This window comes from Denticeps clupeoides, chromosome 15, assembly GCF_900700375.1.
Source record: "Denticeps clupeoides chromosome 15, fDenClu1.1, whole genome shotgun sequence".
In the NCBI taxonomy this organism is placed as follows: domain Eukaryota; kingdom Metazoa; phylum Chordata; class Actinopteri; order Clupeiformes; family Denticipitidae; genus Denticeps; species Denticeps clupeoides.
In genome coordinates, this window is record NC_041721.1 from 14,266,874 (window position 1) to 14,292,236 (window position 25,363).

A 25,363-nucleotide genomic window follows, 5' to 3' on the forward strand; every position below is an offset into this window, starting at 1 on the left:
TCTAATCTCATCTGTCAACCTGTTCATCACCACAGCAAACAAGAAAGGCTCAGGGTTGATCCTTGGTGTAGACCCATGTTCATGTCCTGCACCACTTTTACATACTTCTCTGCCATTCCTGACTTCCTCATACAGCCACAGCTCCTCTCCAGGCACCCTGTCGTAAGCTTTCAAAGACACAAAGACATAGCTCCTTCTGACCTTCTCTGTACGACTCCATCAACACCAAACATTGCATCTGCAGTGCTCTTTCCTGGCATGAAACCATATGGCTGCTCACTGAACATGGCCACTCTTTCCCATAACTTCATGCCATGGCTGAAGTTCTCTTCATCAACCCCTGTACTTAAATGAGAATGCCTGCTACATTTCTTTAACAGCGTGCCAAATCAGCAACCCTAAATCCATAAATCAGTTGCAGTCACAGCAAGTGGTGCAACTTTGGATGCCTCTGGCGTATTCTTGTGAATTCATGTATGTCATTAGAACTATGGATCTGATTTCAACACTCCTTGTTCAGGTATTAGTGGCATGATGATCAGTTATCCTAAGAAGCGTGCATTGGGTTTACATGTAGATGGAATGCAGATTTCTCACCTGTGTCCATTCTTGTACCACTGATGTTCCTTGTGTGAAGATTAAATATGTTTCCATTTCAAGTTTTCTGTGTCTCCTTGACACACAAAGGACTCTCTGCTCCCCCCTGTTGGTCAGAAAATCCAAGCCAAATTACCCATATCCTAAAAAAGACCTGAAAGATTATTTTGCAACCCAACAGTGTAAAAATGTTTAATAATAAGTCTCTTATTTCTTGTTCCTTTTATTCCATAAAACCAGAACAAAATCCGAGAAAAAGACATGCTAATGAGACGTCCAGTTTTAGATAATTTCCCATCAGGTCTGCATTTCCTAGCATTGTTTTGCATCTTCAGCATTTTACAGCAAAATATAGAACTGGACACCGGTGCAGACTCCCTTTGTTGACCAGCTGCAGCATTTCCTCATATGCTGAAGGAAAATGCAGATTCTGGATCTTTTTCTCATGTAAGAACGTGGAATGAAGCTATTAACACAAAAAAATCATGTTTCAGCCATGCATGATCAGATGTCCCTCTTCTCTCACCTCCATATGGTAATCATAATTGGTCATTATATAATAGTATAATGGTAATTATATGTAGGGCTCCTCACTTCATATATAAAAAAAAGTGAAAGCAAACACATGTATGCCACACGAGTGAGCACAGGGCAAACACGGGATGGGGCATGTCTGAAATCAATTACATAACAATATAAATTTCATGGTTGCCCTGTTTTATGGCAATGACTGGGATTATGAGACCGTATGCGTGCTACAGTAAAGACACTAATTTCTACCCTTTCAAGTTATGTGCGACGTCAAAACAACAACTGGAGTCACGTGTAGGATCAGCAAGGCAGAGCGTGCAGAGAACAGCTCCTCTCATTGTCTCCCTCATTCTACAACTGCAGGTAAGGGTGTAGCAGTGACATATAATTACCTATAGTTCCAGTGAATTCAAAAGACACCAACACCTGCAGGTAGTACAGAGGCAAATTTTACCTACCACGACAATTATTGCAAATCTATGGCAGGATGGGACACATCCTGTCATTGTCATTTTTACACTGACAAATATTACCCTAAATACCCTGAAGATGGCCATTAAAAGGAATCAACAACTCAATCATATGTTACATATGCATAAGAATAGATGTATATTTCACACAGAACATGAACATAGAAGGCCTTGGAATATTACAGATTATTATGATGGAACCAAACATATCATCAGTAAACAACAACAGCCATTATTAAAGGTAAGAAAGGTAATGGGCCTACTATTCTATATGTAGGCCCATTTAGTGGTGGTCTAGTGGTTAAGGAAGCTGGCCCGTAATCAGAAGGTTGTCTGTTTGAATCCCGACCCGACCCGCCAAGGTGCCACTGAGCCCCCGTCCCCACACGCTGCCCACTGCTCACTAAAGGTGATGGTTAAAAGCAGAGGACACATTTTGTTGTGTCACTCTGTGCAGTGCTGCAGTGTTTCAAAAATGACAATCACTTCACTTAATCTAATCTATTGTGTCCTGGGGTTACTTTCTCCACTGAGTTTGGTCCCATGGTCAGGATGGCATCTTTGAACAGCCTGCGTCTATGTTTACTGCAAAGCAAATGCTGTTGGAATTTACAGAGGTGATTAAAACCAGAGTGAACTTGGTCTCAGGGTGGATGTGAAAGGTTCCCTTTGAGAATCCTGGGGATAAAACCATGGCTTTTTTGTGGAATCTGCCAGTGACATCATTTCTTCTGTGTGTGTTGCGATTAAATATGAACTCCCGAAAGGGATGTCACGCTAATGTCAGATTATTTTGAACATTCGTATCCAGCGTGTCAAAACATTTTTATGAACTGTCCCAGCTTTAAGACTATTGTTGGGTAGTTTCCTACATGGTACTGGTGTAAAAAAGTTTCTGTGCCACCAAATAATGCCAGATATTGAAAGTTCCTCTTTTGAGTGCAGATATTTGCCCTTTGAAAGTGTATAAAAACAATTTAGTTTATAAAGCCATATTTTCAGATCTTTAGGAGGAGCATAACTGACAATTCATTAAATGTAACCGGAAAGGGTTCATTTCACTATTAAAGGTGCTTAATTAGTTGTTCATGTTGTAATTATTATTATTTTTTAACCTTCTTCACCTAACATGACCCATTAGTCTTTACTGCCCCCTTGGTGATTGCAATCTTTCCTGTAAGGTTTCTACAAAAGCTCACTAAAGCCTCTGCTGAAAGCTGATATACATGTCTGATGTCTTCTTTCATATGACAGAGAATCAGTTTTCAATTGAACTCAGGCTCCACTCAGTAAACATTACAGCATCCTGCAGGGACATGAGAGACACTCCAGGCAGGACACAAAGTGGCTTCTTCATGTAATTTATTTTTTTTATTATTACATAAGTGAACAAAAATGGGGGAGTGGTGGTCTAAGGGGTAAGGAAACAGACCCGTAATTGGAAGGTTGCCGGATCAAATCCCGAGCCACCAAGATGCCACTGAGCAAAGTACAGTCCCCACACTGTGCTCCCCGGACGCCTTTGCTATTTGCCCTCTGCTCCCTCAGGGTGATGGGTTAAAAGCAGAGGACGCGTTTCATTGGGTGCTGTGCTGTGGTCTGTCATGTGATAACTAATCACCCTCAGCCATCGCGAAGACGTGCTGATGCTTCGTTAATAAACGCCCAAGTTATTTCAACAAACTTTAATGAGACCAGTTTTTTTAGGAGACATTCCTGCACCTAATGTCACACGAATGACAATTTGCCATGTTCTTTGGCCCCTGGGAGATGCTGCATCAAACATTTTTAGATTCTGCAAGAGAAGAGACAGATTAATCTTGAATTGTCTTCTTAAAAAAAGGATAACAAAAGCCCTTGACAGGTGAACTTTCACCTAGATTATTTGTGTCAGCAAACATAAATTCACTTGTTAGGAAGTAGAATGCGACAAGGTAACAGGAATGACTTTTTGTTTTCCGCAGTACTTTGTTTCAGGAAAAGGCCTTAACATGAAAATGCATTTAAATTAATAGACATATAATATGTGAACAAAGTGATACGTTAATGCAACTTATTTTAGGATAACACAATAAACCGAACTGTGTTCGCTTTCATGCAACGCAGTCGAGTGATGCTGCGCTCCTGAACAAAAAAAGGGGAAAATTCCACACCAAACACAGTCATGGAACGTCACTTTCTTCGCGATCATGGGAAATGTAGTAATCCGAAGTCATTTTGTTGCGACGGACGAAACAAACAAACAAAAAAAAAACCTTTCCCAAACGAGTCAGCGACACGACGAGAAACGAAATGCTCCGTTGCTTCGGTAGCCTCGTTGCTCCCGCACGGACAGTTCGCTGCAGCCTGAAGGAAGTAGCTCGCCACGCTCTAGGACTACATTTGTGATGACGTCATGGCCACGCCGCGCATGCGCGGTGGACGCGTTACAGCTGGAGTTACAGACGGGGGAGTTAATTTCAAGAGGTAAAAAAAACGCCACAAACCGCTGTGAAAAATGTACTTTAAAATGTCGGCGTAAGCCCAGGCTTTCGTGTGTTTGTAACATTACAGTCATTTTTGTCGCCGAGTCGCGCTGCGGTGGCTGCGCGAGAGGTGGGACTGGCCGGACCGGTCACGTTTTAAGTGCTGGCTATTGTTGGACAAGCATAGGATGATGAGTTTGAGTCACGGCTTGGTGGGTCCCGGGGTTGTGAATCGCCGGCGAGCCGGTTACCCTCGGGTCGGGGTCGGTGGGGGGGTGGGTTCCGTTTCGGTGCGGAACCCGCCAGCGTGGTGGCACCTCGTGCCGGGGCTCGTCCGCCGCCGCGCCGTGTACGTGGCTGTCACTTCGGCGCGGCGGACGGGCGTCGCGTCCGGACCGCCAAAGGTCCCCCGCGTTCCGGGCCGACCCGCCTGCCGCCGCCGCGGATGCTAACTCATGCTAGCCGGAGAGCGCCTCGCGTGGGGCGGCGCTGCCCCCCCGGACCCGGTCGATAAAAAGCCGCGGCTGGCGGCGGCTCCTGTCAGACACTCGGTCGGCTCCGCGGCGGACGGGGGGACGCCGTCAATGAAACGGGAAACCGGAGCTCTGATCGCGGGAGGGAGGTCCATATTCCCGAGGCGGGGAGGCGGAATTCTAATCTAACGCCCGCCGTGTCGGAATAAACCATTTTCCGGCCGTACCGGGGCCGGCCGAACGGGAACCGACTGCAGTGGGATTGTGTTGCTGCTGTGTTGTTAAGAACCCTCCGTTGTGCGCAGCGGAGCACAGTCGTTTTGGAAGTATATATACACTTATACATATTGATGTTTTTATTGAGATAAAGCAGCGGTCAAGATGGGATGTGTATTTAGTCGTTTTTTTGCTTGTTAGTTAACGCCGCACTGGGCTCTGCCTCTTTTTTTTTCCGCCGGAGATCGGACTTGTCAACACGGGCGAACGGAACCACGTTGTCTTCGGTTGACAGACCGGAGAATGGCGATTACGATACGAAAGGTATCTTGGGTCCGGTTTCGTTACTGTTATTATTATTAAAAGTTTTCAGATCCGGCGTAGATGTTTCCTCCGTGCCGCTGTTGCTTTGTTTTGGTCTCGCAGCGCCGCGTCGGGGAGGCGTGATCGGCGTGGCGAGTCCAGTCAACACCGGGGTACGGGCCGCTTCCATAAAAAGAGGGGACATTTACCAAGAAACGACGTCCCCCTCCCTCGCCGCGGGGTCGGGATCGCGCGTGTGACGGACGTGGTTGGCGCGTCTCCGGTGTTTCGGACGGGCCAGCTCCGTTCCGGTTCGGCCCCACGGGTCGCACCGTCCCGGCCTGGTGTAATATATTCTATGTAATATTTTAACCTGACAGCACTCGTTCGGCTCGCTGTCGCGCTAACACTAGCTGTAGGCGCTGACGGTGTTAGCTTAGCCAACGTTGGCACGTTTGGTTGGGATGTTTGAGACTTTTGGTTGAAAGGGAACCCTGACTAATAATTCCAGCGTTTCGTTGTGTAACTAGGAGATTTAGGTGAGATATGATTGCATTTAAAGCTCGTTCTCTCGTTTCGCTCTCTTGCAGTAACCTTGGGCCTGATCGTCCACCCTCGCTGACCACCGAACGTTGCACGCAGGCTCCAGTCCCCCCCCCGTTTTTGTGGCCCCGTATGTTCAATGAAGTCCGTCTCCGGGTCGCTGCAGGATGGATGGTGTGGATCTGACGGCCCCTGCTTGTCGCGATCTGGACTCTCGTCTCTCTGACTCTCTGCTGTTCTTTTCCATTTATAAAAGAACACCCCCTCTCCTGGGCCTGGGCCTGGGCGCTGCGCACCGCAAAGGCAGCAGAGACTCTCGTTGTTGAGCGACCCGCACGAAGGGGGAGATTTATTTTGGTTCTTTCCCCACCACCCTCCCCATAGGATTTTTTAGGACCTGGTGTGGAACAGGTATTCGCCATAAAAAGCAATTTTTATTTGTCATTTATTTATACTTCTGTCCTGTTGAGTCGCTGTCACGCGGGAGAAGAAAAGATGTCCGAGGAAAGCGCTGATAATAAAGCTGTGACATTCCTGGCTCCACCCCTGCCAAAGAATGTGAACGGCTCTGGTTCGGATTCGCTGGTGGGTGAGAAGGTGGGCACGGAGGTCCGCAGACGGCGTCACACCATGGAGCGGGACCTCAAGACCGAGCAGCACCGCTTCTTTCGGCGCAGCGTGATCTGTGACTCCAATGTCACGGCCCTCGACCTGCCCAGCAAGGCCTGCATCCTCACTTCTCCACCTGACTGCGACCCGCCAGTCATCGCGGTGTCAGCGGCCCCAATGGTGGAGTCCAGTCCCTGCTTGCCAGTGGAGGAGCCGGTGAACGACGGCGCCAAGGGCACTTGTGGCCGGGCGGAGGCGCAGCATGCAGCGGCGCAGGAATCCATCGACGGGCCGCGCGAGAGGCTGGGGGTCCCCGACAAAGAACCCCCAGACTCGGTGGAGCCCGAGCAGGAGCCCAGCTCGCGGGAGAAGCAAGAGGAAAAGGAGAAGGGGGCTGCCAAGCCCCCGGCTGAGCCGGAGAAAATCCCGGAGGAAGACACTGAGGAAGTAGAAACCAAGGCTGTGGGAACCTCGCCTGACGGCCGATTCCTGAAGTTTGACATCGAAATCGGACGTGGCTCTTTCAAGACCGTTTACAAGGGCCTGGACACCGAGACCACCGTGGAAGTGGCCTGGTGCGAGTTGCAGGTAAGCGGCAGTCTGCAAGCTTGCATGAGTGTGCTGAGAAATGAATATGTTCTTCCGACAGCTGATTAAGGTGCATGATGGGGGTGCATTGACAACATTAGGCACCATATAGGCTATGCAAGTTTGAGTTTGCCAACAGTTGCTGAACAAGATCCCTGAAAACTGGTGGTCGGCAATTACTGTGTATGAGCATCAACAGTTGCAACCAGATATCTATCGCATTAAATATCTGGTCAAGTTGCAGAGGAGCGACAGCCAATGAGAGTGCAGGACGTAGAATGACCGAAACCACGGAGCCTCTATGTGTCTGGCACATTTCTTGAGCTATAATCGTTTCGTTTGACTCTTTTTAAACTTCATTAAGACCGATCATTGCGCGTGCGCCTTGTAGAGCTATTTTTTCCCCTCTGACATCCATTTTTAAACCTCCTGTTTTGCCAGGGGCTCGTGGCATTTCTCTTGTCAGTTCTTGTGGATCCTTTCATGACAGAATGTTGTTTTGGAGACTCAACGGACCAGTTGTGGGTGAAAGGTTGTGAAGTATGAGATGTGGAGTGATCTGATGGCTTTGAAGGTCAGGAAGTAGGGCTGGGCTGTATATATAAAACTTCTGAACTGTATAAACATTCACTTTTGTTGCCAATTTAATATATTACAGCTTTAATAATTACTTCATTAGTAAAGCTTCATTTGTTTGGCAGCATTTGCACAATGCCATTTCTGGAAGGGGGGTTAATTTTGGTATAATTGTTTGTTGCATGTATAATTAGTCCTATAATTATTGAGGATTAATACTACCAGCCATGTTTAGTGCATTTTGTACAGATAAGTCTCATAAAAGAGTAGATTTTGTGCCAATATTGTGGAAATCTCTTTGATATAATTTCTAGGCCATTAGAGCAGGAAGTTGTTACTACACTATGCTTGTTTTTGTGCTTTTGTGGTGTTTTTCTTTTTTTTTTGTGCAGGATATGACTGGTGTCTTTAAAAAAAAAAAAAAATTCTTTTCTTTTATACACTGAAGATGAGGTGCCTGATTTGGTGTGTGTTTTGTGGACTGTTATCAGACTGAACACGTCCTGTGGGGACATGCAGAGAGGCTCTCAGCCGATGATGCTCTTCAGGTCGGAAATGTGCGTATGTGAAAACAGTTACGTGCCGTTGTCACAAGCAGGAGTGCTATGGCTGGTCAAATGAGTGCTGGTCAGCCGACAGTGGCTGGGAGTGGCTGCATCTGGAGCCAAGCTTCTTTTCTGTGTGAATGAGTGTGTGCTCAGAGGGGGAGGCTCCTGGTCCTCCTGTTTTTAGAGAATCCCAAAAAGGGCGCGGGGTGAAAGGTCGGCGCAGATGTGGAGCAAGGCCTGACCCCCCTCTGGGACTGGGGGGGCTGCTTTCACAAAAAATACTGGAGAAGGCCAAAGGAGCACGCCGCTGTGAACCATCACCTTGTGGGAGATCTCGGTTCATGAACCAACTAGCGACATTTACTTTCTCCTTCTTTTCAATGGTTTTCTTGGGTGAAATATTGGGTGACATTTCCTCACGCTGCCCCGTTAGAGCTACTTGGCATGACATAGTTCCTTTGGCAGCTTGTTTTTACAGCAGTAGCCTAATTTGGTTTGCCACCCACTCCCTCCCTAAAAGCAATTGCCGTTCGTGTCAATAATGCATCGCCTGTCAGATATTTTCCTGCATGATTCATCTCTTTGGCTTTGCAGTCAGGTCAACGGTTGGTGTGCGTTGGCGTTCTGGAAATAAGCCTCCACGGTTGTATTTGTATGTCGGACTATGTAAATTGACGTTGCGGTCCAGATTTGCCGAGGTTGGGAAGTTTTTGATCTGCAGCTCGGCCTAGAGCACAAGGCCAGGGGCTTTTGTGACAGTCCATCTTGGAATGACATCAACACGATGAATATTCACTCGTTGCAATTATTACAGTCTGAATACTTTCGATGTAGACCTGTGAGAAATACCGCATTGTCGAAACGGTTGCCGAAAAGCACAAAAAACCTATAATATATTCCGCAGTGCAGACATATAGACACACAGCACCAAAAAGGAAATAAAAGTAGTTCCAGTGGCGATGACACCACTGCGTAGGTGTTGTTTTAGGCAGAAGAATGATTGCTGACCTTCCAAAAGCTGTGGGTGGTAGTTTTAAATGAAATGAAATTTATTGGAAATTAAAATCAAGTAAAAACCATACTGATTCTGATATTATGAAGTATCAGTGTCATCCGCCTTTCAGAAAAGATGGCTTAGGAACAGAGCAGTGAGTTAGACCTTGGCTGAAACCAAACACACTCTCTCTCTCTCCCCTTTCTCTTCATTTTTCCCCCCTTTTTCTCTCTCTGTCTGAGTCGCTTTCACTCACTTCTGCTGTCCTGCCTGGCTTCTCCCCAGCCTGATGGGACTTTCTGATCTGGCTTGTTTTAAAGAGTGCTCTAATGGAGCCTAAGCTGGTTATCTCCACTTACAGTTGGCTCATCTCGCACGTGAGTGCCGACGCTCGGCCAAGGGGAGTCTGTCTCTAAGCATTTCAGAGTTCAAAGTCGGCACGGCGCTTTTAGAAATATTGAAATGAAATAAGTTTGTTACCGAGATGAAATCATTTTAAGCCCGACCCGCTCGCTGCTGGCGAGCCTGTAGATCTATCTTTTGATGTCAGTGATGTCAGACCAGAGGAATTTGGGAGTGAGGTGCTGTGGCGGCAGCAGGCCGTGAGGGCCATGCCCCGGTGAGCTGAGCCTGGTGGCGTCGTCCGCCAGCAATGTGGAGGATGTGAGTCCAATGGCAGAGGAAGAATCGCCCGAAGCCGTGGATCGCCGCCATTTCCTTTTCGATTGTTGAAATCTGTCGCTGACAGAAAAGGAAGGCTGAAGGGCTAATGCTTCCTTCATTTGCAAACTGTGTCCTCCTTCCTCATATTGTGTGTGTGTGTTAGTGTTACATATATTTCCATTTCATATACATACAGACACACTCAACTTTATCACTAGCACAGTTGACGTTTAATATTGATGAGTCTAACTGCAGCGGGGGGTGTTGGTAGAGATGAGCCACTTTGGGATGAAGTGAGGACAAAGAGGGTGTGCATCACATGGAGCACGATTATTGTTATACCAGGGATGTGAATTGCCATTTTTAATGCTATGAACTTTAATAAGCTGATTCGCTTATTATGAACACTTTTCAATGCGAGTACATGAATTCTAATGATTCATGTGAGTGTCTTTAAATAAAAACAGAGATGACTGATTAAATTGACTCTCTTCCTGATCACAGATAATGAATTTTACCATGATTACTGATAGATGGTGCATTAACAATTATATAAAAAATAACATATTTTTACAAAATGGGTCCGACTTCCTGCTTCCTTCCACCAACAGAAAATTTCCATGCCCTGTCTTGAACTCTGATGAATGTGACAAGTGGTCAGTATCTTTTTTTTTTTCTTGCGTTCTTGCAACCTCTCTCCTCCCAGGGCCGTTCTCCAGTGGATTAAGTGCACCAAAGGTTGTGATGGGCGTTGGTAAGTGGTAAATTCCTTGCGTTTCAGCGTTCACCCTTGCCCCCTCCGGAGTACTCATTGCTCCCACTCCCCTGACTGGCCCTGGTTGTGATTAGTGATTCACCCTAATGATCAAAAATAGGCTTATCCCCCTGCTATTTTCACAAGCGTATGTAATATTCTGTTAAAAACGTTCTTGAATGAACTGGACGAAACAATGGTAACGTTGTTCAAGTGACCAACTAAGTTCTCTTCACTCCCTGTCAAGAGTTGGTAATGTAAATGTCACCTGAAGTCCTCGGGCAAACCCTCTTCTCCACCCCCCACCCCCCCATGCTGCACCGCTGACCTGGGTGAAACCCAATGCGGCGATGTGCTCATGGCCACTGACTGGCTGCTGATTGATTAGCAGTAAAAGTTGCACCGCTGGGTAACCCTGACCCCTCGAGGCCACCCCGGTTCTTCTGCTTCGGAGCCTGCTGATCCGGGCATTGGGACCACAGAGCGGCCAGACCTGTTTTCTGGGGCCAGTTGCACCATCTACACCACCCACCTGTACGGACGTTTAGGAATGCAGCCTCAGCCACAGTCCAGCACAGGATCAAATTTCTGTCAATCTGGCCTGAGCTCCAACCAGGAGGAGGGCGGACCCTCCAAAAGCATGTTCTGCTCATTCAAATCTAATCCCCAAATGAGAAGCATCGGGATGACGCCGTTTAACGGTGATAATGCATTAGCCGGGATGGGCTCTGTGGTCAGGGCTTAGAGAGCAGTTTTGTGTCTGCGCTTGCATTCCTGAAATTCCTGCAGCAGGACGTCACTCATTTGTAAAGTGGGTCTGCTGCTCTGATTGAACAAAAAAAAAAACGGTGGGGTGGGTGTATGCACTCTCTCTCTCTCCCCCTCTCCCCCTCACAACCGAGTCTCGGGTGACCAAAATCAAGAGGATTTACTCCATTATTCTCGACGCAGACATTCATGTCGGACATTTATTCTGTCTCTGCTAGAACCGTGTTGCGTTGGTGACCACTAAGGGCCTGTGCGTGAATTTTTAATTTAAAGGCCAGGAACGGAGCATGACCATTGCTGAAGTGTAGTGCTGGAGACTGCTGCTGCTGACTGTTTCTCGGCTTTAATGGACCATTTCCTTTTCATTCTGCAGTTTCACTTCTGCCTCCAACGGCCTTTCTCAGCTGGTTTGCGTACTCTCCCTTTCATCCTCCGTCAAGCTTACGCTCTGAAATGTCCCTTTTTTTTTTTTTTTTTTATTTTAAGAGAAGTTTAGAGTCCTTGTGTGTTTGCAGTTTTCGGAAGAAAACTATTGACTATTGCTTGGCGCCTGACCTTTATAACTACATTTCCCAGTTGTGAATAATTTATCCATAGAAGAGCAACTCTTTATCTAGCCTAATTGAGATCTCATATTAATGAAGGAAGGGACTTTGGCCCATGTGCAGATAAATCATATCACATGGTTTCTGTGAAACTGGGCCAAGCCTGGATATGCAGGAGCCATGGACTCTAACCCAGGTTATGCTTTGATCACTGCAATCTGAATGGAAAGCATGCATGTTCCCAAGGAAAGCAGGGATTTAATGAATTAGAGTTTTTCATTGCCCTCTCGCTCTCACAACACTCCCCCAACACCCCCCCCTTCCTTTTTCTTTCCCTTCAAGGTCTCATTATATTTATTTGCACCCTCTAATTGCATAGGAATGCTTTGAGTCCCAAATTTAGGGCTGTTTTTTTGCATTTTCAGGCTTCAGCCTAAAAAGGTCAGGTCACTTTCATACTTGACTGTGCTCTGCCCCTTTGGCATTTTACTTGCTGGACAAAGAGAAGAAGAAAAAAACCATTGTACCTTGGAATACAATCATTTTTAAATGACTCTTCTTAAAATCATAATCACAATGAGCAAATCTGTAGCACTGGAAAATAGCTAGAATCTGTTGACATTATACGGCGCGATTTATTTATTTAATTTCCCCCAAAACCAGATCGGAACCCCGTTAAACCGGAGAGATATAAAGAGCAATTCTGCTAGGGCATGTCAAGGGCCCAGCTTCTCCTCCAGGGCCCGAGCTGCTTTTGTTCCATAATTCTTACCACAATAACTTTCTCCAGTTTCAGCTGAGCTTGCCACATAGATACAGTTGAAGGATTGGAGATAACAACATAGTTACCTTTTTAGCGGGGGAACCTTCTTCATTCCCTTCTTTTCTTTTCTTTTATTAAATTATTTTCCAGCTAAAAATAGCAGCACTTCAAATGCTGCATAGTTTCTGCTGCGTGATCGGAATTGGAACAGACGATGGAGGGCAATGGCGAGGGGCAGCACTGGCTGGCAAGGGAGGGTTTGAATATGAAATTGATATGAAGTGTCAGTCCCAGCTGTCTGGGGACAAATATGGACCCTATTCCTCCTTTCCTCATAGCTTCATTATTATATTCTCTAAAGATTGTTTTCGCCCTCAGGGCCGCAGGTCACATGTGGCTGAGGTTTAGCATACATGTGAGTGACCTTGCTGGCACATGATGCCTGTGGATCAGGCCTGCCTAGTTCCACCTGATGTGCACTATGTGCTCATCTTGTGTCACATATTCATTAACAAACAGTTGCCATTAAATCCCAGATTCCATCCCGACCATCCCCTCCGACACCAAAGCCAAATGGTCACGTTCTCGCCCCATGCCTGGGACCCTTGATAAGAGCTGGAAGAATGTTAATACCTCTGCAACATGGAGTGTTTGCCAGCATGGTGACAATTGACGACGATTTAATCGTCACACTCCCTGTATGGTGTGGAAAATGTCTGGTGGTGTGGGCTCAGTAGACCAAGGTGTGAAGTAAGGAGGGACTGTAAAAAAAACCACCGTATGATCTCGCATAGATCATTCTTAACCTAATAACACAGTCTCAGCAGTAGATAAATACAAGTGATGAATTGGATTATTATGAGGCCATAAATCTCAATATATAGTGCATATCACTAAACCTGTAGCAACACTGAATTCTTGGGGAAATTAGAATTAGTTCTTATATCAATGGCCTAGTAACATCTATGCCATTTGCGTGCAGTATAACAAAATGTAATACAGTGTAATCATTAGGCTTGGTATAAAAAAAAAAAACATTAATTGATATGCTGATATCCAGTATCAATGAATCAACATTGTGTTTAAAACACAATTTTTACATTGCTGACATTTAATGCATTACAGTTGCTGCAACTCCTCAGTATTAATAATGGCAACTTAGTTCTTCACAGTTGACCTCATGGTTTACAGCATTGAGTATTCAGCATATTTATATGTTCTACGGTTTCCATGTTTGCTTACGGGCTCAGAAGCGGATGGTTCAGTTTCATTTTTTTTTTTTTTTTTTTAACCTTTCGTTCTTAGGAATGATCTGTGTTTTCCCTTCTTTCTGCCTAATACCTTTCACTTAATTATCATTCTGCCTTTTAGTGGGCCGGTCTCACACCTCACTCTCGTTTTCTTTCCCCCTTGTTCTTGGTACCACATCCCCCTCTCTGGCTGGGTTGTGGAATGTGCCAGTTTAGTGGCCGCTGCCTCCATGTCTGTACCATTGTAGGCCGTGCCTAACCTGCCTCTCCCGCCTCTCCCTCACTTCTCCTTACACCTTTACTTAGACTAGGATGAGAGATTTGGGGGTGCGGCAGGGGGTGTGGTGGTGGGGCTCACCTGTCTCCAGCGTCATTGTGTCTCTGGGCCTGAGTAAATATTGGATCAGAGCTCTGGTTGCCTATCTGAACTCCGAGGCTTGAATCTTTACTTGAAAGGCAAATTGTTTCACCCAGGCGGGCCAGAAACGGACGTGCATGGGAACAAAGTTCGTCTGGGCGGATGTACGCTGTGGTCAAGACCCCCAAAATATTCTCCATAGTGTTTTTCTGCTCTGCGGATCGTATCATGCGTATTGAATCACATATTAACGAACTACGTGACATACTAGAACGATCCGTGTGTTGAGTGATATTAGCACAACAGTAGAAAGAGAAGCAGAGGGTGGTGGGAGGTGTAAAGCGCGAGTAAACGGAACGGACGGAGTACATGTAGAAAGCGTGGCCGGGACACGAGCAGTGGCGACTGGGTATTATGCTGCCCATAAACGAGGACACAGAGAGGCAGTGAGGTGGGGACGGATGGGGACAGGCTGGCCTAATAAACCAGCTGTTCCTCGTGGCTGCGGTGACTCTCTGCTCTCATGCTGCTCTTCCTATCCTTCTCTAGAAAGCGACAGACAGTGGGCCCAGCACGCCGCGTACCCTGCCGCGCACCATGTGATTCTCCTCTCGGAACCCGGCGCCATAATCTGGGCTGCTTGGGATTGAGCAAGCGTCCTGCCTCGTGGCTTAGTGGAGTCGGACAAGCCGAGCTGAGGCAATCGCGGCCAGATGATGAATGAAACGCCCTCGCTGCTCCTAAGCCGGTTACATCAGCAGCCTTGAGCGCGACGTTACCTCCTTTTGGTTACCCTCCATTTGCCCTGGTTTTGGTAAAGATCTTTTTTTTTTTTTTTTTTTAATAACAGCCGCACTGCCGACCCGGCAACACACTTCTGCATTTTAGCCTTTGCATGCATTAGCACGTTCTCCCTTGCTCGTTATGCTTTAGCCGTAGCGGCGGTCTTTTTCTGAACGTAAATAGAAACCGACTGCTTCCTGTTGACGGTTTCCTGCATTATGGGGGGTTGCGTTGAGGATGCTTGAGAGGCTGAGGACGCGATTGAACAGATTTGGCCGTGGCGTTATCTTCTCCCCCAGCCCACCGCGAAGCTCGCAGCTCTGCCCGTGATTAGATCCGAACTGCCAGGCAATCCGAGGCAGCTTACGGAGCGCTGAAGGGCCGCTTCGGAGGAAACCGTAATGCTGCACTGGATTTTAGCGCTTGATGAGCCAAGGATTTCAGGTCACTGCAGGGTTTGTAGATAAAGTGACAGAGTGAGCTGGTCTCGTCTTCATTTCGTTGGCGGGTTGCATGTGCAAGTTCGGCATCCGTGGTTTCACTAAGCAGCCTGAGTCTTCTGACAGGCACAGCATTTTGCGTTTCTTATGTACTAAAAGTGAAGTGATTGTCATTGCGATACACAGCACACGGTGACACAATGAAATGTGTTCTCTGCTTTTAACCATCACCCTTGGTGAGCAGCGGGCAGCCATGACAGGTGCCTTAACTGCTAGGCCACCATGACCCCATTGCTCATTATCTCTCACTGTCTTCTCACCCACCGTGGCCTGTAGAGCCCTACAGCAACTCCCATTGTGTAACTATAGGCCCCGTTTCTAATCAGATAAGGAAGATAAAATGAAACAGGCTTGTGGGGACCTGTTGAAATGGTCAGCAGGCGTTGCAGGCTCAAACGCATTTCCTCCCACATCAGCTGACAACATACCTCAGGTCCCTGAACGTAAAAAAAGTCAGTAAAGAAAGAAACTGACTTCGCATGTGACCTTATGACACTGGTTCTGTGCCTGAAAGCCAAATTCACCAAATTCTGCAGAAGAACTATTTGCATTACAAGAAACATGATTTTCTTGTTGTTGCCGTTTCATAATCGTCCTGTCAGCCAGTACATGTTGTTATTTCTTCACTATGTCTTTTTGATCCTCTCAAAAATTCTGAATTTTAAAAACATAATAAATAAGGATGTAATGATGTATTATGTAATCTTCTGAAATATAATATATAACATTTAAAATATTTAAATAAAACAGGAAAATTATGCAAAACATTCTATTGACATTTTTGGTGAATTAACCCCATGCTCTGATTACCACCCTGTCATTTTCTTAGAGTAGAGTAAGTAGGACTGGTATTATCACCGAGGGGTGTGTCCGGTGCAGGGCTCGGCTCCCTCGCTGGTTGGTTTCTCCCTGACTCACTGCTTAGTCGGTGAGAACTGGACGCGTGCCAGTCTGGTTTGAGGATTTGGTGGAAAGGCTCGTGAGAGACTGAATGTACGTTGCACCACAGTGAGTGACTGCCTGGGACGTCTGGGTTCTTCCATGCTGGCACCTGTTTCTTGTCCTGCAGTGAGTGCTTCAAAGAGGACTTCCACGAGTCATCAGCCCTGTTCGTTTTGATGTGGAGATAACATGGTGAAGATCATTTCCTCCCAAAGCCTGTAATGCACATCTGCAAAACTAATGAATCATCTCATCCAGTTAGCCATCATGTCTCATGTGAATGAAATAGACAGCGCATCTGACGGTCTGTCTGACTGAATAACGTCTCAGGAAGTTTTTAGTTATCTTGTTATAACCCCATTCAGCTCTAGTGCAGCACCACTGGAAGAAGCTCTCTGTCTGTCTGCTTGGAGCTCTTTATGTAAATATCACCCTCTCCCTTCTCGGCATTGTTGGATTTATGTGGGTGCCATGCTTCTCTTTCTCACCCATCTCTCTCTTTATGCCGCTCATCTGCACTACTATAAATACAGACTCACGTGGGATGAAGGTGTTTGTAACTCATGATTTACATTTGCACTGGTGCTTATTTGTTTACCTCCTACCAGCTCTGCACGGCGTGGCCGGGCTACGCTTCGCTCTCGATGCGGCTCTCGCCCAATAAAGGACGAAGGGGGCTTAATAAACAGACGAGCCTGGGCGGTAGCCACGGACGCAGTCTGCCAGGCCTGCATTCATTTGCTCCCTCTGTCTCTTTGCTTTTGTCTGGCTGTCTGCCTGAACCAGTGGAACAAACGTTTCATGTTTCTGTTTTTTTTTTTTTTTTTTTACTTTCTTCACTCCCCCTACCCGTATTAAATGTATTTTTAATACACATTGAATAGTACCTGGTTTTCATTTTCTGCAGGCGTTTATTAAAACCGGGTAAAAGAGAAGTCTCTCCCAGTATAGGAATAGGAAAGGTATTTTGGCTCTGAGTCACCAGCACATTATTGTGTGCCGCAATGTCATTACTCAAACAGGATATGTGGAGTATAATTGAGATTTCTCTGTGGCTGTGACCTCACAGCACCTCTTCAGTCTTTATGACCTCATGACCTTTTGCAGTTTTTATGGCCTTTTTTGTTTTTTCCCCACACCCCCATGTTCTCATAATTATAGGGCAGAATTAGGTTTTTATAGACATCTCTGTAGTTTGTAGCAGAAAAGGGAAACTCCACTGCTTTTGTAACATTTTTTTTATATTAGTAACCAGTCTGTTTTAACGTGTATTCTTCCTCTGTGCAAAGTTTTCTGCTGTGTAATACGTTTACATGTTATGCATTTTATATTCCTCACTGTATATTAAAGTGTGACTACTATTTGTGGTTTCTCTTGCACTAGAGATGAAGATAATAATCATGATGTACAGCCTTTATTCGCATCACGAGAGTCAGTTTCTGATGCTGAACACTTGGCAGGAGTCTGAACCCCACTAATCTGAGAGAAACGGCAGAAATACGAGCCTCTCCCCTTGTGCCCTGACCTCTTGGACTTGTGCTGCAACAGCCAGACCGCACCGCTTTGCGCCGGCTTTTCAGACCCTGTCGTAAGAGCTCTTCTGCTCTTTTACACCTGTATATTACCAGTATAATGTTGCTGTTTTTTGTTGAAGCAAAAGTGAACTATGTTCTTTAAACCCTGTAATATATTTTTATTTTTTATTTTTTAAACCAATTGCTCTTAGTTGGCCTATTTCCAAATCGTTTGGCTAATTTTGCACCGTTTGGGGAAGACTATTAACATGCACTTCTGACATAAAGAAATGCATATGCAGCTCATATGCAGCTCCCCTGGTGGTTGAAATGTGCTGCCATGCTGTTTCCATAGCAAAGTGTCCTTTCCTGTGTTTCTATCATATGCAAGACGATCCAAAAATGCCTAACAAGGGCTTCATTGTCTCCACCAGGGATGAGAAATACTTCTGTAAAGCAGCACAATCCACGTCTCTAGCCTATATGTACTTACAACAGTCATGACTTGCAACCTTTTACTGTGTTTTGTACTGAAATGTAGCAATTACATGTATAGGTGCCTGCATTTGAGATTAGTGTGACATCATGCAGTCATTTTTTGTTTCTGGCCATTATTTTTTTTTCTAAATGTAAAGCAGTCACCTGCTTTACATTACATGACTCAATGATACAGAGACGGCACAAGGTTTGAGTTTCAAGGTCCATTTAAAAATGTTGATTTTGATTCTGGTTGAAACTGGAGATTGGTGAAATAGGTTTGAAGGTGGCATACCTAGGCTCTAGGTATGTCTTATGTAAATTTAATTAATGTTTAGTTTGGGTTTTATATGCACCAGGCTGCTATGTCTGTGGTTCCTTAAGCAGAATGTGGGGGAAAATATGATTGCAGACCAATGATAATTACATGGGCAGTGGTGGCCTAGTGGTTAAGGAAGCAGCCCCGTAATCAGAAGGTTGCCGGTTCGAATCCCAATCTGCCAAGGTGCCACTGAGCAATAGTATCATCCCTTTGGAATTAATTGTACTAAGGGTGATGGTTAAAAGCAGAGGACACATTTTGTTGTGTGCACGTGTGCTGTGCTGCAGTGTTTCACAATGACAATCACTTCACTTTCAATTAAATATATGAAATCTCCTTGATTTTTCCATCTCTTCCATCTTGAACATGCTACATTCCTGAGGTTCTTTTAAATTGCAAGTTTCTTGGTTGATTACTTGATTAGCAGCATAGTTTGAGACATTGGAATGGACAAGGATGTGTTGGACAGCTGAACATTGTTCCCCAGCCACAGCATTCTTTATCAAAGTGAAAGGTCCTGATCTGTAAAATTGTATATCCCCCATCTGCGATATTACATCCGGCTTGGCACCTCCTACACTCTGGCATGAGTGAGAATCACACCTGACATGTGGAGAGACGCCTTACTCCCTTTATATCTTTTGTTCGTTTGTTGTTAGTCTAATTGAGAGTGGGAAAAATGAATTCTAGCCGCATTTGGTTTACGCTTTCACTGAGATTCTCTGCAAAGAGGGCACATAAATGTGTATCTTAACCCCGGGCCATGATCATGATGAGAAGAACTCGCCGGGTTTTCTATCATCCGCGCAGGGTTTCCTCCACTCGAGTCTCTTTTGGCACAGAGCAGGTTAAATTATGCAGGTCATCTGCACAAGGGTGTAGTTTGAAATACTGTAATGGATACTCTATAGGGGAATTTTTGTTCCCCCCCATTCCATATGAACCATCCAACTCTGGTAACACAACCACATTTGTTATTGCCTGTGTGTGTGTGTTGTTACTTTTGGTGGGTTTATACAATTCAGTAATTGCTCATTATCCTAAAATACATAGTTCGGTTTTGAAAACATAACCACATTTTGACCCTAGAAAAATTACTGTGGCAGCTTTCAGCCCGCCCCGCCCCGCCCCACTGCCTCTGCTGGGGGCGGCCTCTGCGGTGTAGCCTTCTCTTAACCAGCACCATGTGTGCCTGTCAGGAGTTCGGGCTGTGCTGATTGACTTGCCGATTGCGGGGGCCAAAGGGGCTGGGACGGCCTATCAGGTTACATCCTCATTTGGCCTCCATCCTGCTCCCAGTGGTCCGCAGATGGGTGTAAAGGCAACACTGGGGGGGACGTTTCAGTAAATCACCGAGTCTCGTTCAGTTTCACTGCCACTGCAATGTAGTCCTTGTGGTTCAGCCAGGCATTTGAAAAGTTATTCCAGCCTCCCTTTTATGGAGCCAGGACATAAAGGCGTTTTATTGTTAATGTGCCTGAACGTTTTACAGCATGTAATTATGATGCTTAAAAGAGTGCGGTAGCAGCGTGCTCAGGTGTGTGTGAGTGTGTGTGTGTGTGTGTGTGAGCATCGTGCACAGTGTCACAAATTTAAAGCAGTTGCCAATGGCACGTATACGACTCAGTGGCTTCGTCACATGTGTTTACAAGAGTTTAGACTGATCTGTCCTGACACCTTCATTAGAGCCTTTTTTTAATGTCCCGGTTGCAGCCCGACCAGAACAGTGTTATCTGATGGCAGTTCAGCAGCCTGCTGCTACCTTCCTTTCTACTGAATGTCACCTTATCTTCTCACCTTATGGCTTTGTTGCCAACCTGATCCTGGGCTGTGTATGCCCCCTCCCCAATGGAGCGTTTACAGCACAGATCGGTATGTTATTCAGTTGAACGTCTTATTTTATATAAAACACAACGGAGCCCAGTGTTTCCAGCAGGATATCCGTCTGACCCCAGTGCTAAATTTCCTATGCAGTAGTAGACCTGGTGCCAGCAGTCACTGACTGGGGAGGGGGCCGTGGAGGTGATCCGTGTTGCATCTGGTTCAGGAGCAGTAGTGAAGGTCAGGGTGAAGTGCAGTACAAGAACAAGCACGGCGGTGATTGAAGCCACTTTCTGTCGTGTGCTTAATTGTTGTCCTCATTTCCTCTCTGGTAAAATAGGGACAGTTCTCCTCATATTTGATGGAATTTGCTGAATTTGTATTTGGTGAGATGAACTCAACTCACCCTTGGATTTCCTAAGCAGGTTTTGTTTGTGCGAAACATCCGGATATCAGACAGTGAGTCTCAAAGTTGAGTCACATCCCACAGGAAGCGACAGCTCAGAGGCGTGGGACCACTGGAACACTGGTTTGAGGGAAACATGACGCTAGCCTGTGATTGGACATCGCGTCCGTTTTAAACCCCGTCTTTAAAGGGTGAGAGAATGGCCTGCATCTGTCACTGCGCATATCCAGTACTCTAACACTGCAGTCGGATCACATCTGCTGCATCATCCGATCACGTGGCACAGTCAGCCGGTATGCGACAGCTGATATTTCTAGTGTTGCAGAGCCCCAGACAAAACACGGATTTTATTCAGATATAGACAGATATGATTACCACAGTGCTTAGTGTGGTAGTGCACAGTGCTTAGGGTGGTAGTATCCTAGTGGGTAACACACTCGCCTATGAACCAGAAGACCCGGGTTCAAATCCCACTTACTACCATAGTGTCCCTGAGCAAGACACTTAACCCTGAATTGCTCCAGGGAGACTGTCCCCTGTAACTACTGATTGTAAGTCGCTCTGGATAAGGGCGTCTGATAAATGCTGTAAATGTAAATGTAGTGTAGTTACAACTATCTTATTTTAACATTATTCATCACTATAGCCTATTTTTATAATATTGTACTATGTGCAACTTGCATAACTAAACTATTTATCTGGTTTGGAATATTCTATTACTTTCTGGCATGTACACACATGTGTATGAGAATAATGTGTTATGTTGGGGTGGAGGTATGGGTGTGCGCTGTCAGTGCAATGTTCAAATGTTCTATTTTAAGGATCACAAGATTCTTTCCAGACCCCTGTTGCGCCCTTTGCCCCAGTGAGTGGAGTTGCTTGCCAAGGGCATCAAACCAGCTGGCACCTCAGAGGTCGCAGCATTCGTGCAGGATCCCTGAAGAGCCGCCGTTCGCGATACACCTCGTCCTGCCCTCTCCGGCCTCTGCACGCTCAACGTTAGTGGCATGAATGGCAGGCTGACGTCAGTCTGTGTGTGTGATGAACACCAGCCCCACTGCCTGGCAACCACATCACCATAGCAGCTGTTCTCAGAAAAGCTGCCCTGCTTTTTAGGTGTCACATCAGCTGCATCAGACTGCTCTCTTTCCTAATCGTGGAAATGTGTGTGGAGGCAGCAAAGTCTTCCTTGTTATTTGGTATTTGGATGGATTCTTTTCAATATTTTCTGCAGACTAGATGAAAGATCAGATGGAAAGTAATTCCAAATGAAATGATAATTTTTTTATTTATAAAAATTGAACTTGAACTTGTCGCATGATCTATGACAAGGACATGAAATTAGACAGGAAACAAAGCAATGTACACAAAATGTTATTTCCACTTTATTTTAGTATTAATAATAATAATAAAGACCAGATCATATCCCTGTCACTCCATGCCTGACCTTCTCTCCCACACTTGTCTCTGTCATTGTTTTAAATATTCATTATGGCAAGTTTTGCCCTAAGAACTAATTGCAATGAATAGTTTTTTTTGGAAAAGGGAACTACCAAGTCCTGGAAATGTTGTCAAGCATGTGGTGACTTGAAAAGTTATTTGGATTCCTGTTTACTCACTTGGAAACACATAAGAACTGATGTCTGTCTCAGCATGCACTTCAGCACTCAAGCCAAATCAGCTGCAGTGGAATTTTACCCACAATTTACCCGCATTCTATATCTATGTGGCACATACTCTCCTTTATTCACACCAAAGGACAGCATGCCCTTTTTTGGGGCGCTTGGTGTGACTCCTGTGTAGATCACAAACTGCTGTAAAGAGGAACTGGTTGTTCACGAGTGCTGTCAGTCGTGTTTCAGTTTGATACTCGCAGTTTCTGCATGGCATGGCCTATCCTGGAGAGTTCACCTTTCATTCGTCAAACGGAGGTCACCGAGGAGTCTTGTTGTGCAAGTACGCTTGTGGACTCGCCATACTTTTGTGTCTCCATGAAGAGTGCTTTTCGAAAAAATCAGGTCTTATAGACAGGGGTTATGAATGTGCGTTGTTAATGGCTAGAGCATGTGACCTGTGTTGCTGAGGGGCAAGCAGACTATTTATCAGTTATTGTCATTAATGTAAATATGATATGTTTTATTATTTTGCAAAATAATCAGGTTTAAGGTTAAATAAACCCATACAGTATGCACAGCAGATATAAGAGTTTGAGACATGAAAGGAGGCAGCCGACTCTGCTTGTTTTGGAATGGATTTTGCAGGCTCACGTTTGCATCTTCACTCCTTCCATTCTTCCTTCACGCGCATCCTCAGCCACTCCCTCTGACCCCCAAAAACTCTCCCTCTGCTCCCTTTTGTTTATATCTGTGAGCTTTTGTACATTTTCTCGTGATGCAACCCATGGTTTCTGTAAGAGAGGAGGATATATTGGATCAGACACTTTTTCTATTTTTTTCCAGCCCACCTTCGCTTCCAGCAGCTCCTCCCCTCCAATCACTCATCCTTGGGCTTTTTTTTTTTTTATAAACGTTGGCAGGATACAGCTTGCAGTTGGCTCCTTTCTGCAGGCCGGGACTACCTTGTGTTTACATACCTGCGATGTGCTTGGGAACCTCAATCTGTTCATTTAGCAAAAAAGAAATGTATAAATAAATGCTTTAAAACAATGGATTAATTTATATTATAGTTTTATTGTTTTCATTGCATAACTTGACTCATTTCTAAAAAAAACAAAAAAAAACCACACATTTTAGTTCTGCAAAGTGGTTGAAAGAACCTTATTGCACCGCTGCTGAGAGGACTAAACTCTATTGTTGCAAAGTACCATAAAAGTAATTGCTGCAATTCACGTTTGCAATTGCTGTTTCTTTTCAAAGTTTTGGAATTGCTAATAGAGGGACACGGGCATACAAGAACAATTCGGTCCTTAACAGTCCTGCATAATTATACACCCGGCTTCTGTAAAATGATCAACCTTTTCATCTTACACTTCATACTTCCCCCAGGAGCTCATCTGCGCACCTCTTCGGTTGGTAAGAGGTGATTAAGTTCAGGCCTGCAGCCATTCACAGGTCAGACTGAAGTTATAGAGCACATGAACCAGAACTTTGCAGGCACTTGAGCGCTTTAGGCCTTGATCTTACAGATCATGGGCAAGAGAGTTGCAATAGTGAATCAAACCCATTGTTGATTTGAGTGATTGTTGCTATTGGACACTGATGACCATGATCATGGTTTTTCTAATGGAACCAGGAATCTGTAACCTGCTGTTCACTTTTACTGCGGCTTTGCTCTGCTAAAGTTCTGTCTTTTCTCTCATTGTGTGCTTACACCTTTATCATCACCTTCCTCTATCATCAAGTGATGTCTTCTCACAAATTGGGAATTGTGAATGCCCAGGTATGGCCAAGTCCCCGCACAGCTGTGTTGACTGCTGCGTTGTTGCCAGCACATTCCATTGAGACACAGTGAGAAGGAGATTCACTCTCACCACCACCCTCGGCATGAGTCTCACACCACCACCTCCACCGAGAGAAAAGGAAGAGATAAGGCATTGGATTCTTGCATTCCTGACATTTTCAGACGAGTGAGAGAGCCGTGGAGTGGTTTGTGGTTTGACGTAATGTATATGGTGAAACATTCAGGGCTCAGTTATGTTCATAAAAGCTGTTAATGTAGGACAGGCTTTTTTGAAATATGACATCCAAAAATAGTCTCTTTTGCTAAGAATAAGGCAATACAATGAGGCTTCGTTGTTTGGATTGTGGTCTGCCTCAACAAAAGTTTGGACAATTTTGGCAGTATAGTTGGCTTTCTGTGGTCTCTGGATTCACTCCAGTGCACCTCTGATGCTTTCGTCCCTCGAGGACCAAGAGCGATGTGTAATTTCCTTGGCTGTGCCATGTCATTGTGTGGTTAACCTGCAGGACTGCTGGTGCAGACAGGGTGGCCTCCTTCAACACGCTCTAATTATTTGGATTCCACATTTTCATGCCTGCTGCCCCCAACCAGCACAACTTTTCTGCCCCTTGCCTGTGCTCATTGTGGTTTCCATGGCGACCAAACAATAAGAAAAAGGGAAAACCCCTAAAAATCCAATGTCATGCTAATCGTTTTCACTCCTGCATCACATCGGGAGCTCAGAGTGATTTCTGAGTTCATGCAGCTATACATTCTCTGTTATGAGTAAATTCATTGTGTACTTTTAAAAGGAGCTCAGTTGCAGTCTGCGTGGCCTTTTTGTGCAGACAGTCTTCTTCTGAGGCTTTTACTGCCTTCTTTTACTCTACACCCTCTTGACCTACATTTCATGACCGAGTGGTGACTTCCCAGATGATTTCGGGAAGAGCTTGAACAGTTCAGAAGGCAGTGCCTCTCGCTTCTGTATGTAACGCTAGTGCCAGGTTCCTATTTATGTCACACAATCTGGCAGCGTGTCATTCCCAGAAAGTCCTAAAGGAACGTAAGCCTAGGCCACCTCTCTGTTCATGTGACTTCTTTAGGTTTATGTTAATTGACAATGGCCAAGCCTGTTTTAGTCCAGTGCTTTTGGAAGGCGTTTTCCCAATGACTCCTCTTTAAAGT

General features: G+C 45.4%; 1 protein-coding gene across 18 annotated transcripts in view; it reads left to right on the forward strand.

The window, feature by feature from the left end:
- The first annotated feature begins 3,990 nt into the window (after positions 1-3,990).
- The window catches only part of wnk1b (WNK lysine deficient protein kinase 1b), a 72,192-nt gene continuing 50,819 nt past the window's right edge, over positions 3,991-25,363 (forward strand). For 8 of the 18 annotated variants that reach the window (XM_028953710.1, XM_028953718.1, XM_028953716.1 and 5 more), the window contains exons 1-2: positions 4,361-5,076; positions 5,646-6,795. In XM_028953710.1, the coding sequence (XP_028809543.1) occupies positions 6,094-6,795 (702 nt within the window). In that variant the 5' untranslated portion in view covers positions 4,361-5,076; positions 5,646-6,093. Of the gene's footprint in view, positions 4,065-4,359; positions 5,077-5,272; positions 5,402-5,645; positions 6,796-25,363 lie in introns of those variants that run through there. The other 10 variants (XM_028953722.1, XM_028953721.1, XM_028953726.1 and 7 more) reach the window with 8 other exon arrangements.